Raw genomic sequence first — 16,777 nt, forward strand, 5'->3', positions numbered from 1 at the left:
GTTTTGTGCACTCACACGCTAAGAAAATGTTACTCTAAAATGAGTAAGATTCACACAAAATTGAGCTAAACTGGAACAGCTCAATAAATGAGTAAATTGCATTTCCAGCGATAGCGCTGGCCCAAGTTCAAAAATCAAACCAATTTAAGCCGTATAATATTCTTCACATCACCAAGAATTTTATACAACTTAAACTGATGAGATTTTCGCACTTGGGCCAGCGCTATCGCTGAAAAAAAAATTACTCATTTTTGAGTTGTCCCACTTTAGCTCCAAAATGAGTGAATTTTCTAACCGTGCAGATACTTTTAACAGCACTTCAGTACGATTGAGCCATAAATAAACGAACTAGATAAAAAAAACAGCACTCCAATCAAATTCTCATGAAGCAGTGCGGAGAACTGGTCTTGGTTATTTGCTTTTCATTATGCAGTTTTGAATGAGGAAGTTCAAAAATTCAATAGAATTTGGCCAGGTTAACGCGAATTGATTGTGCAAATGCTGTCTTTCAGATTAATTTCTCACAAATGTTGTGCAAGGATGCATGCACTACAAGAGTCCGCATTATTATTGGTGTAAGTAATCTAGTAATACTTGTATGCCAGGTAGAGTATCTAGCCGGATCGTTCCCGTTGACTGTTTACCTCAAAATATGCAAAGTTTACAACGATTTGATACTTCAAGTACCACTGAACCAGAGAAGCGAAAAGTGAACAGCCGCCTGGACGGCAACACTTTTTCTGTTATGATATCATCGCTCGGATGTTGGCAACTGCCGCAAAGCAGATAAATCCACCTATCGAAGGTAGTGCCTATCTCGTGTACTCCATCGGAAAATTAATTATGTTGATTTTTTTTATTAACTAAGAATTATCAAACTGATATTCCAAAAAAAAATTCATTAATTCTAGGAATCAATATTATTTATACTGTTATCCATGATATTTAGAAACTTTGGTGTTTCGAATGATTGCAATACTCATCTTTACTTATGCGGAAATCGTCATGGTTTGTTGATTTTGCTCGATAGGATACCAGTTTGACGGTTCGATAAGGTATTTCATGCTTCGCTTCTCTACCTATTTTCTCTGCACTGAACTACATCTTTTGAAAACCAAGGCTACTATGGTTGAAACATCCCAGTCACAACAACAGTATGAGGAAACCGCACCTCTAGCGTTCTATACTTGTACTTCTATTAGTTAGGGGAACTCATTCGTGAGAAGATTGGCTAGGTATACCCGACTGGCACGCTTGGAGAAGTAATGCTTCGACCGTGGTTGGCGAAGGCTGTCAATAAAACTAGAGTAGAGCTTATTGCTCTTATAATAGCTGTGCAACAGCTGGACGTGATAATCGACTTTGCATCATCAAAGAGTAATATTAGCAAGAACCTCAAGTAGGGTTTGCTGAAACTCCGGAAGCAGACATGAGCAAGACTTTGCTGAACTCACGGCAACAACGGCAGAACAGGTGAATCTGAAGGTACCGAAGTTAACCCAGACTGAGGCCTTCGCATTCGCGGGTAGCCCGACAAAGACACCAGACGCGACTTGAAGCAGTTGCAAAATAGTGCGATGTAGCCGTCAGGACAGGAACTAGTCTGTGGCACTCTCAAGACCAGATGGATGGTTACCCCAAAAGACCGACAAGTCTAAGTACTAAAAGGTCCTGAAAGTGATGAAAAGAGATGTTAAGCACACGGATCGGGACATCGAGCGCAAAGATAGGAAGTCCTAGGCGAAGGATTGCTATTACTACTCAATCGACTCTCCAGTGCAAAAACTTGGGATGAGATCACGATTGCAGAGCAGCCCCCAAACGGCACTGTGGCAACGTTGCGGAGTACTGGGGTCAATACTGGGGTGCGGAAAGGCCTAACAGGGACATAGGTGGTCTTGGCTCGGCTGCTTATGGCGCATGCTAACGCATTCGTAAAAATAAGAATGTTCAATAGACCTGTTCACTTTTTTTGACCTACCCGTGTCACATCGAATTATCAATCCACATGCAAAACCCAACCCCCTGAAGAAAGCGTTAGTTCTTGAAGCCGCCGCCTTTGGTGGGGCGCCACAGGTTTGTTTACGAAATTTCAGTCTGCTGGCAATTCTGCTACGTGCGGAAGCGAACTTTGTCGCGCGAAGATAAATTCGTGATCGAAAAACGATCATTTCCACATATTGTTCAATGGGTTTAGTGTTCTTTGTTAAATTTACAAGACGTACAAGTATGAAAATACATTTAGCCCATTTAAAACGACACTAAATTCAATTAAATTTCAATGTCGCACCTGCTTCAACAGAAAAAAATCACTGTGTTTTCAACCTTATGCAACCGCCGATTCAAATCAGCACCACGTCGAGCACCATATTTTTGGCTTCAATCCAGTTGTATGTGGATGACAGCCGTTTCATGGGGTTGGCAAAACCAAGTCTTCAGTCCAAAATTGAGCCAGATTGATAAAGGTTTAGAGGTGTATCAAATCGATTTTGTGTTTTTTCGAGCATTTTCACGAAAATGTACTCCAATATCCAGAAAATTGCACCGAAAAGGTACAGAAAACACCGTTAAAATATAGTTGGAACAATACTCTACAACTTTGCCGAAGACACTACGGTGTTTAAATTGCTTATTTCAAAGTTATTCAACAATTTTCGTTAAAAAATCGCGAAAAAATACAATATTTTTACGGTTTTTCATGTAAAAGTAATGTAAATTCACATTGTTTTAGGTGACTAATTTATTTATCTATTGCTCCTATGTGTTATGAACATTTCGTCCATACATCATTTTAGTGTAGGAATTCGTTTTCATTGACTAATTATCAAAAGTATGTCACGTTGATACTAAAAATCGCATAGAGTTGCCAGCACAAAATTAAACAAAGTTACCCATGATTAAAACGTCATTACATTTATTTGTCGCATCTGTATCAGTTTCAATTTGGTGTAGATGGTTGAGCATGAGACTGCCGATTCGAAGATTCAAGGTTCGAGCCCTGGAATAAGATTTTTTGCGTCTCGATCCAGCTACAAGTTAATGAGACTACACTCTGCATCTCATTGCAATTTGGCATCATAGCCTTGTTTCGAAACCGTAGAGTGCATAGTAAGAATGAAATTTCCCTTTATCGTGTAGTTGTGTAGCTTGTGGCTAGAAAGATGCAAGTAATCTCCACCGTTGTATGATAAATTTTGCATCCAAAAGCAGTTCCATCAACGAATTGAATTCTTTTAGCTAAATTAATCGGTTTCAAACAGATGTCCAATATTTCGTCCAGCTGATCCCGTCGACACGATTTCATGTCAATAAGTAAACTAAATATCTAGCTAGTCCTGGAATGGGCTTAATTGGCAGGTCCCGATCATCATTATTTGGGAGATTGCGTCTAAGTCATGGGCCATGGCTCATGGCAGATTCATCATCCTAACTGCTACAAAGAAAGAAAAAAAAGTTTATTATGTATTTGAGCTTGAACCTGGGACCTTGTGATCCGCAGGCTCGAGTCTTATCATCTGCGCCATTTCTGATACTTGAATCAAAAGACATTAGAGTACGATGGCATGACGTAACTTTGGCATGGGTAACTTTGTTTTAATTCGTGCTGGCAACTCTACGCGATTTTTAGTATCAACGTGACATACTTTTGATAATTAGTCATTGAAAACGAATTCCTACACAAAAACGATGTATGGACGAAATGTTAGTTAGTTAGCTAATTAATTTAGTCACGTAAAATAATGTAAAATTACATGACTTTTATATGTAAAATCGAAAAAATATCGTGTTTTTTCGTGATTTTTCAACTAAAATTATTGAATAGCTTCGAAATAAGCAGTTTAAACACCGTAGTATCTTCGGCAAAGTTGTAGAGTATTGTACGAACTATATCCTAACTGTATTTTCGGCACCATTTCGGAGCAATTTTCTGGATTTATGAGTAAATTTCTGTGAAAACGGCTAAAAAAACACAAAATCGATTTGATACACCTTTAAATCTTTATCAATTTGACTCAATTTTGGACTGAAGACTTGTTTTTGCATGTGGGTTGATAATTTGATGTGTCACGGAGAATCGGAGAAAAAAAGCTTCAAAGTGAACAGGTCTAATGTTCAAGGTTGGTTGATCGATGTGCTTTATGAGCATTTACCAGCGACATCTGGAGTGGAGGCGAAAGCCATGACGCGCAAGACTAGACTGAGCTAAACTTCCAACGTGTGTGTTCCGGGAAATGCAAAAGCAGCCAGACGGAAGGCCCAAGGTGACCAGCCTTCAAGATAGCCTCAGCTGACAAGTCGCGCAGCTGAACCTGAACCACTGACACTGCGACGCAGCCTAGCAGCTGCTGGCAACCGGGGGACGGATATCACCATCATTGTTGCACCAAACCGAGTGTCCACCGGTAACGGCAACTGGGTCACAATAACGGTTTACCGGTTTTCTATGGCTCCAAAATGGTAGCGATATGGACCATGCGGGTAAATACCCAGTCAAGGAAGTCTACGCTACATACCAATTTTAAAATTTTTGTATGGACAAAAGTCTGGTGGGAGGGTGGGGAGTGGGGGTGCTGGTTGAATCTGAAATGGTCAAAATTTCGTCTACGTGGTTTATGGACAGCCCCTTATAGCGGGTGACTTCGAAGCTTGCGTAGAGTAATTGAAAAGCCGTTTCACGAACCAGCGGGGTCAGATCCAGGATGGCGAGATCAGGCCATGCCTTCCCAGAAGGAAGGCATCATACTTCAACGACGAGGTGTTACGGTTGGCGCTTCACCGTTAGCGAAACTTATTCAGTCTAAGCGCTGACCAATTGGTAACGGCGCTTTCGCGTCATGCGATGCACGATGTCTAGCAAAGCACACCCTAGAAATGGGAGATCATTGGTTTTCTGTTGGACTCAAGCTATTGCGAACCTGCGCTGCGCCTGCCTACGGGATGGGCGACGGATGAAACGAGCACATGAGGAGCAGGATGAGCGATGGGTGGCGTTAATGGATTCCAAGGTCGTGTACAAGATCGAGATAACGACGAGAAATAAGGCCTGCTAAGAGGCCTGTGTCAGAGTGCCAAAAACCCATGAGTTGATGCCTTCAGGGTCGTGATGGCTAAGCTACGAGGTGTTATGACTCCCACTGAGATACTAGAGAGGAAGATCGTGAAACTCTTCCGAATCTGGTCCAATGTTCAGAACTGGTCCTGGTCCTTAAAGTAGCTATTCCAGAGGCTTCCGGGATGTTCGAATCTGCTATGCAGAAATGCTTGGACGAGGGAGTCACCCAGCAGAGGATTGAAAGTGGCAGATCCTGGTCTTTTAGCCAAAGGCATATACATACGTAAGTTGGCTGAGTCGTACCGGTGTCCTGCGGTCAAACATTATCCTTCAATCGCATAAGTGGCCGTGAAGAGAACAATTAGGTAGCTTTGATGTTGAGGCATCGGTCTACAGAGTTCGGTCCGAGGCCGTGAATGGAAAGGGATCCCCGGTCCTTCTGTCTAGCAGTGATAGGGCATTGGGCTTTAGGAAATTAAACCGCGGTCACGCGATATCAGTTTTTTTTATTCTTGGATGCACCCTGGTGTCGACCCTGATCGCCTTCATACGACCAAGGCATTGGTGAGGCCACCCGGAAAACTGGCCGATGCATTATCTTGGTGTCCTTCTAAAACAGCGTGCCATCGTTGTTTGTTGCTGCAAGGCTACGTAGCTCACCTTGAAGATGTGGTGTTCACTAGTCCCTCTACGAAGTAATTCCTTCTAGGTGGTCCAGGAGAGACAAGCCCTACGTCTCTCCGGCGGCAATGGAAGTGGTTGGGGATGAGGTTCTGCCTTCCATGTTGACTGTTGGACGCGGTCTCCAACCCCATATTACATGATCTTCCCGCTCGGGTATCTGATGAGTAGATTATCTCCCCATTATTGCTAAGAGAATATAAAAAGCTTGGTCAGGAAAGTAGTCTCTCCTCCTGGAAATATGTTCCCATTACATACCAGCTTTTATATTTTACCTCAGGTGTCTATTGAGCAGACACTTGAGACATCATCTCAATTCGTCAAACCGAGTTAATTGGTATGAGACATGACCCTCCGGGACTTCCATCTAATTTTTTTTTCGAGTGAGTATGAGTATGAGAAGTATGAGAAAGGGATTCAGCATACAGCATGTCTGATCTAGAATTTGTCCCTGATACGGCAATCCCACACTAGTTTATGCTAAAAGCTTCTCAATTTCGTAAATGTCACCCGTCTGACGTGTGACGACGCGACAGTTTACGACGACCCACCACTTCAGGCTTAAAGCCTGAATGAGTGCATCACGAAAGATCAACCAGTCAGTGCAGAGCAGTGCAGCGTCGCGTCGCTTCTCTTCTCGTCCTCAATTACGCCTTTGGCGGTCACTGAAAAGCTTCACATCGTAAATGCCACTTTCAAGTCACCACAAGCAGAGCGGTCAGAAGGCAGCTCTAGATCTAGATATGCATACGTACAACCACCGCACCGCACCGGTCCGGACAAGCCTCCAAAATGGATTCACTTTTTCCACCAGTACGGCTCGACCACCACATGAATGTCGAGCAGCACCGAGGTCATGACCATTACTATAAGAGGTGAAAGAGCGTGTGCGGCATCGCCGCGTTCAAGTGTTTAGCGAAGGTGGGCATAATTTTATGCCGGCACACGTGCGCCACGTTATTATGTCGGTTAACTCCAATTATTGCCGGTGTCGAAGCGCTACAGGAAATGGATGCTTAAAAATTCGTGCAAATTTGACTGACAAACAAAACAAGCACCTCTAGAGTCTAGAGGCTCTAGAGGAAGAAGCCTCTGGCGGACGGACGGGGTGAAATCCGAACCTGTGCAAAAGAGGACGACTCCTGTCGGCTGACTTTAATTAAACGCAGACGGTCGGCAATCGCAATGGAGTAGCGGTGTATCGTTCATGTCGCCCCGTCAATTACGAGATCGGTTTTTGATTTCCCTTCGAGGAGGATGGCAGCCGGTGATGAGGGTACCTACCGCCGCCGCGACTGACTCGGCAGATCGTGTGAACGACCAAATTCGCATGCTAAAAAGCTTGTTTGTTCAAGGCACCGGGGCTAAAAATGTTTTCATTGGGTAGAATCTTGACCTAGTATGGTGGTGAGCGAGATGAAGCAGTGAAAAGGTTAGAAGGTGAAATCGGAAAGTTCACCGACGATGATTTCTGATGTGGTGCACCATTGGGATGTATTTATAGAGCTTCATGCGAAGCGAATTTGGAAAGTGGAATTCGGAAATACAGATGGTTTGGTGTTATCTCTGAAGCATACTTAAATCGCCTCCAATGCTAAAGCAGCAGATAATTCTTTCATAGTTTATTAGCAAACTTCAATTTCTCATAATAGCAAAAGTAACCTCTTCCATTTTCCTCACTTGATCTCAATATTCTTTGAGAACTTCTACAGTTATTGATTGCATGAATTTAATTATTTCTTTATTTATTCGCTTATTTGAGAACCATTAGTAAATTGATTAGTAAACGGGAAGTAGATTACTTCGCGACCACTGCGAAATACCATCTGGATTTGAATTTAAAGTTGTGTCTTTTACATTTTTATCAGCTGAATAAATATACAGTTTGTAAATGTATGGATTAGGTGATGCCTACTTTAAAAGTGACGGCAAATCATTAATAAGCAATGAGTATCCAATACTGACCCTTGAGGAACACCTGCTAAAATATTGATCGAACCAAATAATTTTCCATCCCTTTCCACTCGCTGCGAACGTTAACTCAGGTAGAATTTGTTCAAAATAGTTTAATTGCGCTTTAAGCTGAACTAATGGGACAATTTTTGCCGCAGTCTAGTGTGAGAAAATCATTCAAATGCTTTCAAAGATCTATCAAAAGCAGGAACTCAAAACCTTTCCTGTCAATACATTGTTGTACGGAATAAAATCTACTTCGTCATATGCACTAATTCCTGTCATATAGCCAATAATAGAAGATATTCAAACTTACCTTTGCCAATCGATCATCATATGAAAGCAAAAATATGTAGACTATTAATAACCAGCCCGTTTAGTACTGGAAATCGAATAATTTCGCCAAATTTCACGTTTCAATATAACTCCACTTACGAGTTGCCAATTTTTCTCATTTTGCGTACGACGAAGGCAACCGCATCAAACCAGCAGCTAGTCGAATTGTTCTTAATCGTCGTTCAGTTTTTACTTCGCCAGATTTACTTATTGAACCAACCTTCAATTCATACCTCATAAATGCACTTTTTCTTTGCGAATATCTCCAGGAATTATTTCCAAAATTTCTGAAATAGTTTTTCTTCCAGAAAATTTCCATGATTTTTTCTTCTAGGAATAAAGGAGGCATTTTTCATGTATTCTTCCAGACATTTTTCTAGCTGATTATCTAGAAATTGCTTGATGAATTCTTGTCCAGGAATCTTTCCAGACAATTTTCAAGAATTTCTTCTTTGAATCTAGGTACAGGTCGGACTATCCGGAGTCAGGTTTAGAAGATTCACAAACATATATCTGGCGAACGGAATGCTGTACAATGCAGACATTTTGACTGATTACATATCAAAGTTAGATTGACAAAAACTCAAAATTTCAGCTTCATCCAACATTACTTTCAGAACCCGACTCCGGATGACCGACTCCGACCTGTATCACCAGGAGTTTTTGAGGAATTTTTTCAGACAATCCTCTAATGATTTATTTAGAAATTCTTTCAAGGTTTTTTTTTCAAGAATTCCTCCTGTATTTCATACACGAATATCTTAAGAAAACATTGGAGGATTGTCTAAAAAAAATCCCTTGGGGTCTCCAGTTAGTCTAGTGGTTCCGGAAACGGCGGGTTCGATTCCCGTTCCAGTCGGGAAAATTTTGACGACTTCCTGGGCATAGTGTATTATTGTACTTGCCTCACAATATACAAATTCATGCAATGGCAGGCAAATTACGCCCTTTAGTTGATAACTGTGGAAGTGCTTAAAGAACACTAAGTTGAAGCGAGTCAGGCCAAGTCCCAGTGGGGACGTAGAGCCATAAAGAAGAAGAAGTCCTGTATTTTTCGTGAAATTGCTGGGAGACTCTGTGAAGGAATATCAAAGATATTCCATTTGGAATCTTTGCAGGAACCCCAGGATATATTTTTGACGGAGCAATTTTCAAGAAATTCCGGAAATATCTCTGTAGAATCTTTATCTTTAAGAAATGTTAAGAGGACTTTCTGGAAAAACTCCATGGAATTTTTTTTTCAATTCGCTTGGTGAAATTTCTAAAAAGATTTCTAGCGAAATCCCTGAAGGATTTTTTTAGCAATAAAAGCGGAAATTTCTGAAAGAATCCCAGATGGAATTTTTGGCCAGAAAACTTCCAGAAGAATCCCTGTAGAATTCTCAGGAAATACTCCTGAAGGAATTTCTGTGAATTTCTGAAGAGCTTCCAGTAATGGTGGAAGATCGTGAAGATTGAGCCAGAATTTCAGACCGCTGTTGGAAGAAAGTTTGTCCGTATCGCGATGGGTCATTCTAGATTGGACCAAAACTAAACCTTGACGAACGTATGACTTTTTAAGATCAGCAGAACTGTTTTTTGACCAAAAACCTTAAGATTGAACCCTTGAAAAGGCTCCCAAACGGACCGAAACGTTCGGAATAAAAAAAAAAATAGCGTTTTCCATTCCCCTTAAGACTGCATGGCCAAAGCATAACAGGTATCGCCGAGAGCATTTCTTGTAGGAAGTCTCTTACGGATTGTTTGAAGAATCCGTGGAAGAATTTCTGAAAAAAAACCATAGAAGCCTTTCCAGAGAAATTCTTGAAAACAAAAACAAAGGGGACCCTTTTTTAAGAAAACCTTAAGGAACTTCTTAAGCAATTAATGGGAAATGTTCTTAAAGAAATTTTTAAAGAAATTCGAGGAAGATTTTCTAAAGAAATCCATGGAGCGGTTTTTCGGAAATTAATCAAGGAAGGTTATATAAAGGAGCTCTAACAACTTTGGAGAAAATACTAAAGGAAACTATGAATTTTCTAAAGCAATCTCAGGAGCATAACAAAAATAATCGAATTACTGTATTTTTTCAGTAAAACACATTTTCAATGTATTTCCAGAATTTATTTTCTGGTGGAAAATGTTTTTCACTTTTGCAAAAACCAATTTCAAACAAAATGTCTAGAAATATGGTTTTTGGAAAAGCGAAAAACTTTTTCCACCAGGAAAAAAATCATGAGATACCTCGATCCTTCTTTTAAGTATGTATCGAAACCGATTTTGAAAATATTGCGCCGTTGTTTGATAGAAAATTAAAAACCTAAAAATGAGGAAATGCTTCCAGTTTCCCTTTGTCAAAGTTTTTTGAAAGCTTAACATGGTGGTGAATCAGTTTATTGAATTCGCAGATATAACAGCTTAAAGTTGGCAATGCGATAATATTGTTGTTTACTAGAATGTTTTCCACCTCTGGTGTAATAGTCCTACCTTTCCGAAATTTAAACCATTGTTATACAACTAGTTGATGAACTGACAGACGAAATTCCGGAATGCGTTTTTGATGCACTTAAGAAAAAAAAGTACAACTAGTTGACCTTTTTTCAAAAGAGACAATTTAGCTTGACCCGATACTTTTGTCTATTCCCTGTATTCAATAAAAACTTAGAATATTGAAAAAATAGTGATTTCTTGATTCTTGCTTAGGCGAACCAAGCCAAGTGGAAAATACAACGTTTGATTGCTCTGACATTCATGCACGACAACGGAAGCACGTGTTTGATGAACAAATTGATATTAGAATTGTGAAAAGAAATCCACGTGCTCCGGTGGGACTCGAACCCACGACTCCCAATCCACTAGACTGGCGCTTCTTTGCTACGAGGCGACTTGATCATCTCCGTCAAATCTCCTTCAGATAGAATTAGATGAAATTCTTCATGAGGTAAGAAAAAAAGCAGTATACTAGGCAGTATAGAATTTCTTCATCTTGTATTTATTTCGAAAGCCTTCACCTGAATTGGTAACGTATTCACACTTTTCTCGTAACTAACCGCATAGTCTAATATTCCTAATTAATCAGATTTGTTTCTCTGTTTTCTTTCTGATCATAATCTTTGTGCTACTGAACCCATTGCACCAAGCATACTTCGGTGGATTGTGAGTGTTCCAGCAGGTTGACTCCCCTGCCCCGCTATAACGTCCGTTCAGGTTACTGGTTTGGCAGTTGTTGTACCACCAAGCACCATGAAACGTAACAGCACAATTGTTGTTACTTCCCGAAATATTATCATTTTTTCTATCATGTGTGGTAAATTTCATCCCCTTATGATAGCTGAACGAATCACCAGCTGATCCCTTGAAAGCTCCCAATTCTTCTAAAGCGAATCCTTGTTCCTCCCCACCAATTTTGAACGAATCATATGAGGCAAGTAGCATTTTTGCATCCCAATCAACAAGAACGAACATTATTTCGAAACTCCCAGAGTTCGTTATCCGATGGATTTTGTCCAACCCCAACCAAAACTCGCCTCGCAAATCTCCGAAACCCGTTTTGTACTCGTCCCAAGTGCGATAAAAATCAACGCCTCCGAAAAATCGATGCTGAATGATAGTCCAGTTTCCACCGAAATTGATGAAATCGCAGAGCGCTTCAAAGACAGGCCCGCCGGGCGGCTTCAGCTGCACCAACCCCGGTATCTGCACTGGAGCATCACTGCAGGATTTATACCCCGGACTCTGATCCTCCGTTTCTTCCGTCCGCACCTCACTCGTCCCCACGCTAGGACATGTCCTTCGCTCCGCTTTCAGTTCACTCACGGCCAGCTCCAAAGCGACTATCCTGAAAATGTCAAATTAACCTTTTAGTCAAAATCCGAAGTTCACGTCCGTCCTTCCGCCGACGCCGTCGGATGGTGACCCACTTTTGCTCCAGAAGCTCCATTTGGGCAATCAACAGCTCGTATCCGAAACCGGATGCTGACGCCGCTGATGCCGCCGCCGATTCATCCAGTTCCAATTGCCAGCTGCAATGGCTCGTTAAAATCCACCATAATGCGATGCCAGTCGTAATCCGAGCGGCACGAACCGGCATTATCAGTAGCAGCAGCAATTTCATCGCAGTTCCTTTCGACAAACTGGCTGGCTGACTGGCGAAAACGATGACGACGACGACGATGGGATGGTAGCGGCAAGTTTTAATGAACTTTAGAAACATACTGCGCGGATCGCAATGGTCAAGGTTCCAGAGATGCGATGACGACGATCGAGGTGGATGATTAGTGGACCCGTTTGTAGGTAGCATTCTTTCAAGGCTTGGGAATTGCAGAATGGAGATTGTTCTTGTTTGGATGTGTGAGAAATGGAAGGCAGCGAGTATGTATGCATTTACATTGAAATGTGATTCCCCGCAATTGGACAGTGAGCTAAGAGCTTGCTGGTACTGGACCTATCACTTCACATAATCAGTGCTTCATATACTGGTAGTCATCGGAATACATCTTATACCGTATAAATATGTAGTGAGACTCTACATCAAGGCTTGAATTAAAAGTGATGTTACTATTCACGATTAATTTCACTGCTCTTAAGTTGCGTAGGGGTGTTGCTTCAGCGAAGCTCCTGTAAGACTGACTGTTTGTTCTCCAGCAGAGTGACTCACAGTAGCGTTAGTTCTTCATGCCAGAGGCGGCTCATCAACGTCTGACTTTAAGGACTCTAAGCTCAACTGTGCACCACGGCCTTCATGAATGTTTGGTGGCGTTCCCAGTCCCGACCCCAGCGAAGAAAATTGACTTGCGATTGCACGATCGGTACGTGGAGCTGCAGATCTCTTACCCTCATCGGGAGCTCCCGCATACTCGCCGATCCACTGAAAGATCGCTGCAGGAGGTGTGTCGGACAAGATCCTTTGTGTGAACATTTGGAGGCAATCATCAACTATCAAACTTGCGACAACACAGACGAGTTGGGAACAAATTCATTCTGATGGGCGATATCCAGTGACGCGTTATCGGATGGTGAGCGACCGACGATAGAATGGTCAGGTCGAGGATCAAGGGAAGATTCTTCAACTTCAGCAGTTCAGTGCACACAAACATACGAACGAAAATGGCCAACGACTCATCGATTTTACCTCCTAGATGGCCTTCCTTCAACACAGCCTCATTTATAGTTAGATCTCAACGGTTTTTCTCGTCGAACAGAGCAAATTTTGAAGGAGAAGAACGCAGAGTAGACGGTAATGCTGCAGTATGGAACCCGACAGAACTTTAAACGATGCAAAGAAGTTGAAACGCCTTTGTCAGGCGAAAAAATAAACACAGCAGGGAAGAAACGCCTCGCGAGAACATGGAACTGATTCCCAAGAAACCAGGAAGTTCTATCAGAACGCATTCCATAACGGCTTCTTGCCACAATCCAAGATGTGCAGAGATAAGGGCTAGACGAGAGCCTCTAGACAGATGAACGTGAAGTCATTGATAGATGAAAGCAGCACTTCGATAAGCACCTGAATGGCGTGAAGAGCGTATGCAAAAGGGACCAAGACATGGGGGACCAAGGAGGAGGAAACCATGACGTAAGTGCAGCAGAGCACGGAAGTTATCCAACTCCTGCGCCGGGGGAAGCAAGGATGCCATACACCAGCTCAAAACCAACAAAACTGCTGATATGTATGGCGTTGCGGCTGAAGTCATCAAGATGGGCCCAGATATGTTATCCACCGGTCTGCGCCGATTAACAGTCAGGATCTGGGAAACCGAACAGCTTACAGAAATATAGAAATAGGGGGTAGTTTCTCACATTCACAAGAAAGGTGAACCTTTGAACTGGGAGAACTTCCGAGCCCTTTCATCTGATCATCGATTTCAATGTGGCATACGACAATATAGACCGCTCAGAGCTATGGAAAATCAAGAACGAGAATGACTCTTATGGTAGGCTGACCAGTACATGTACTTGAGACAAGTACCACGGTCAAGGAACCCGAGCAGAGGAGAATAGCAAATTGAAAACAACAGAATCGCATAGCCTGTTTTTATGTCATTATTTGTTATTGTTAACTTATCAAAATATATCTTTTTAATAACATGTTTTGTTGGGCAATCTTATTTTGTTATATTCGAATTTTTGGGATATATCCACAAGATAACATTTTAATAATATATTTTGCTGTAGAACATGTTTAGTTATTATTCTGGTATATGTGATGAAGAATAACACAACAGTAACAAGTTCAAAAATTTCCTGTTATTAAGTTGTAATTGATCTAACAAAACATGTTATTGAATTATTCTTCTAGGAACATTTTTTTGTTATGATATTTATTATTTTGCCGCTTATGACAGACAAGCTTATAACATAATATTTTCCTGCCAAACAACAATGGTTTAGGTCACATTCCATTGATGAATCAGAGGTTTGGAAACAATCAGGCATTTCCTTGAGGAGTTCCGTTGGGGTTAACTAAAGAAGTTGCTTCTAGAGTTCCATCAGATATTCTGGAATTCCTCCAAGTGCTCGGGAATTCCTCTAGAAGTTCCGTCGGGAGTTCCTTTAGCAGCTACATGCAGATTTCCTCAAAGATATCCTCCGGGAATTCCTCTAGCTAGGAGGTCTCTCGGGAGTTTCTTTGGAAATTCCCTCAGGTATTCAAATGGAATGCTTTAAGGAATCCTTTTGGGGGTCCCTACAGAAGTTCCATTGAAAACTTCTCCAGGAGTCCCATTGAGAATTTATTTAGCACTTCCATCGATAATTCCTCCAAGTATACCATAGGGAATTCGTTGACTATTTTCGACTGTCGAATTTTTACTCTCGGAGGATGGCTTGCCAGTCTTGACAAAAATAAAAAAAAAACTGCTATTTTATCTTGTCCGACGTTTCGGTCCGTTTGGGACCTTCTTCTGGGACTCGAATTTTACAGATTTTTCGTCCAGTGTGGTTCTGTGGAACGTGTAAATGTCGGTTCAGAGTTTTCCCTCGCCAAAACGGACGAGGGCGCCAAAATGGCGAGGGAAAACTCTGAACCGACATTTACACGTTCCACAGAACCACACTGGACGAAAAATCTGTAAAATTCGAGTCTCAGAAGAGGGTCCCAAACAGACCGAAACGTCGGACAAGATAAAATAGCAGTATTTTTATTTTTGTCAAGACTGGCAAGCCATAGGGAATTCCGCCAGGTGCTCGGGAATTCCTCTATGTTCCATCGGAAATTCCTTTGGGAGTTGCATCCAGATATTCTCTAAGATATCTTCCGGAAATTCCTCTAGGAGGTCTCTAGAGAGTTCGTTTGTGAACTCCTCCAGGTATACCTAACTGGAATGCCTCTAGAAATTTCTTCGGAAGTCAATCCAGAAGTTTCATTGAGAATTCCTTCAGAAGTACCTTTGAGAATTTCGGTAGCACTTCCTCCGTTAATTCCTCTAGGTATTCTTTCGGGAATTTCTCCTTTAATTCCTCCGGGCATTCCTCCAGAAGTTCCTGCGATAGTTACTACGTTTTTTTGTGATTTTTGTTTCAGTGTTCCTCTTTTAATTTCTTTAGAAGGTCCAGAAAATCTTCAGGAAATTACTTGAAGCCAGCCCAGAGCTGAAAATCTCTTTAATAAAGAAATAATAATAATAATAATAATTACTTGAAGGGGTCCCTTGGGAGTTCCAGTGGCAATGCCTCCAAATGTTCTTCTGCAATTTTTTTGAGAAATTCCATAGTACTTTCCCTAAAAATGATCCTTTGGGAATTCCTACTGGAATGGTTTTCCTTAAAAAATGTTCCTTCGTGAATTCCAACAGGAGTTTTTTCTAGAATTCCCCCATGGATTTTCTTTGAAAATTCCTCCATGAGTTTCATCGGGAATTCTTCCAGGTATTTTTTTATGGGAATACCTCAGTTCCATCGTGTTTCTCAAAAAAGTTCCTTCCGGAATCCCACCAGGAGATCCAGGAATTCAGGAATAACAAGAGGAATTCGTTTGTGAATTTCTCGAAAATTCCCATAAAAGTTCATTCGAAAATTCTTCCTGGAGTTTCAGCGGGAGTTTCTACGAGAATTGCAAAAGGAATTTCTTTGGCAATTCCTTCAAAAGTTTCTGCGAGAGTTTCTAAAGGATTTCTATCAGGTATTCTTGCGGATATACCTTGAATAATAACTCTATATATTTCTTTGGGAATTCATCCAGGACTAGATTCAGGAGCTCTTTCGGGCTTTTATGCAGGAGTTTCTTGAAGAAATCGTATGGGAGTTTCTTCCCCTAGAATTTATTCAGTATTTTTGTCAGGAGTTCCTTCAAGAAATCTTCCAAAAGTTCTTTCCGAAAGTTCTCCAGGTGATTTTCTTGAGGAATTCCCAAAGTAGGGCATTTTAACTAATAGTGGACCCCATACGAACGAAAACGCCTTTATTTCTCTTAAAATAATAATTTGAAATCTCGATCCAATTATTCTATAGTGGAACCCACGGGGTCCACTATGGGGTTGTTGGGGTCCCCCCCCCCCGACTTCTTCACATTCACAAATTTGCTAAAATATTCAAATTATCGCTTTTCAGCCTAGATTCACCACATGGAACTGCTATCTAGGAACATGAGTCATTGTCTCCCGGTTGAAGTTTACCAGAAGAGGCAGATTTGAGCTGGCAATTAAAGAATAATTTCTAGAGGTCCACTATAGGTTAAGAGTCCACTATTGGCTAAAATTCCTTAGATCATGGAACGGTTCTGAAAGAATTTCCCGAAGAAATTCCCGGACGAACATAATTAAAAGTCAAAGCCTTCGA

The 16,777-nt window shown here is 41.4% G+C and overlaps 2 protein-coding genes across 4 annotated transcripts in view; both read right to left on the reverse strand.

The window, feature by feature from the left end:
* LOC109433366 (glucose dehydrogenase [FAD, quinone]) overlaps positions 1–16,777 on the reverse strand; it is a 164,846-nt gene that overhangs the window by 50,504 nt on the left and 97,565 nt on the right. The gene's annotated exons all lie outside the window — the stretch shown is intronic.
* Positions 673–14,951, reverse strand: LOC115268873 (ficolin-1-like). The gene is made up of 2 exons (XM_062855862.1): positions 11,923–14,951; positions 673–11,840 (listed from the first exon to the last, which is right to left on the reverse strand). The coding sequence occupies exons 1-2, from the start codon at positions 12,300–12,302 to the stop codon at positions 11,078–11,080; spliced, it is 1,143 nt and encodes a 380-aa protein (XP_062711846.1). The 5' UTR covers positions 12,303–14,951; the 3' UTR covers positions 673–11,077.

The sequence above is a fragment of the Aedes albopictus genome, chromosome 3, assembly GCF_035046485.1.
Source record: "Aedes albopictus strain Foshan chromosome 3, AalbF5, whole genome shotgun sequence".
Lineage (NCBI taxonomy): Eukaryota > Metazoa > Arthropoda > Insecta > Diptera > Culicidae > Aedes > Aedes albopictus.

Coding starts and splice junctions, on each gene's coding strand:
- LOC115268873 (XM_062855862.1), bottom strand. CDS start 12,302: ATGCTACCTACAAACGGGTCCACTAATCATCCACCTCGATCGTCGTCA. Junction 11,841..11,922: donor ATGGAGCTTCTGGAGCAAAA/GTGGGTCACCAT, acceptor TGACATTTTCAG/GATAGTCGCTTTGGAGCTGG.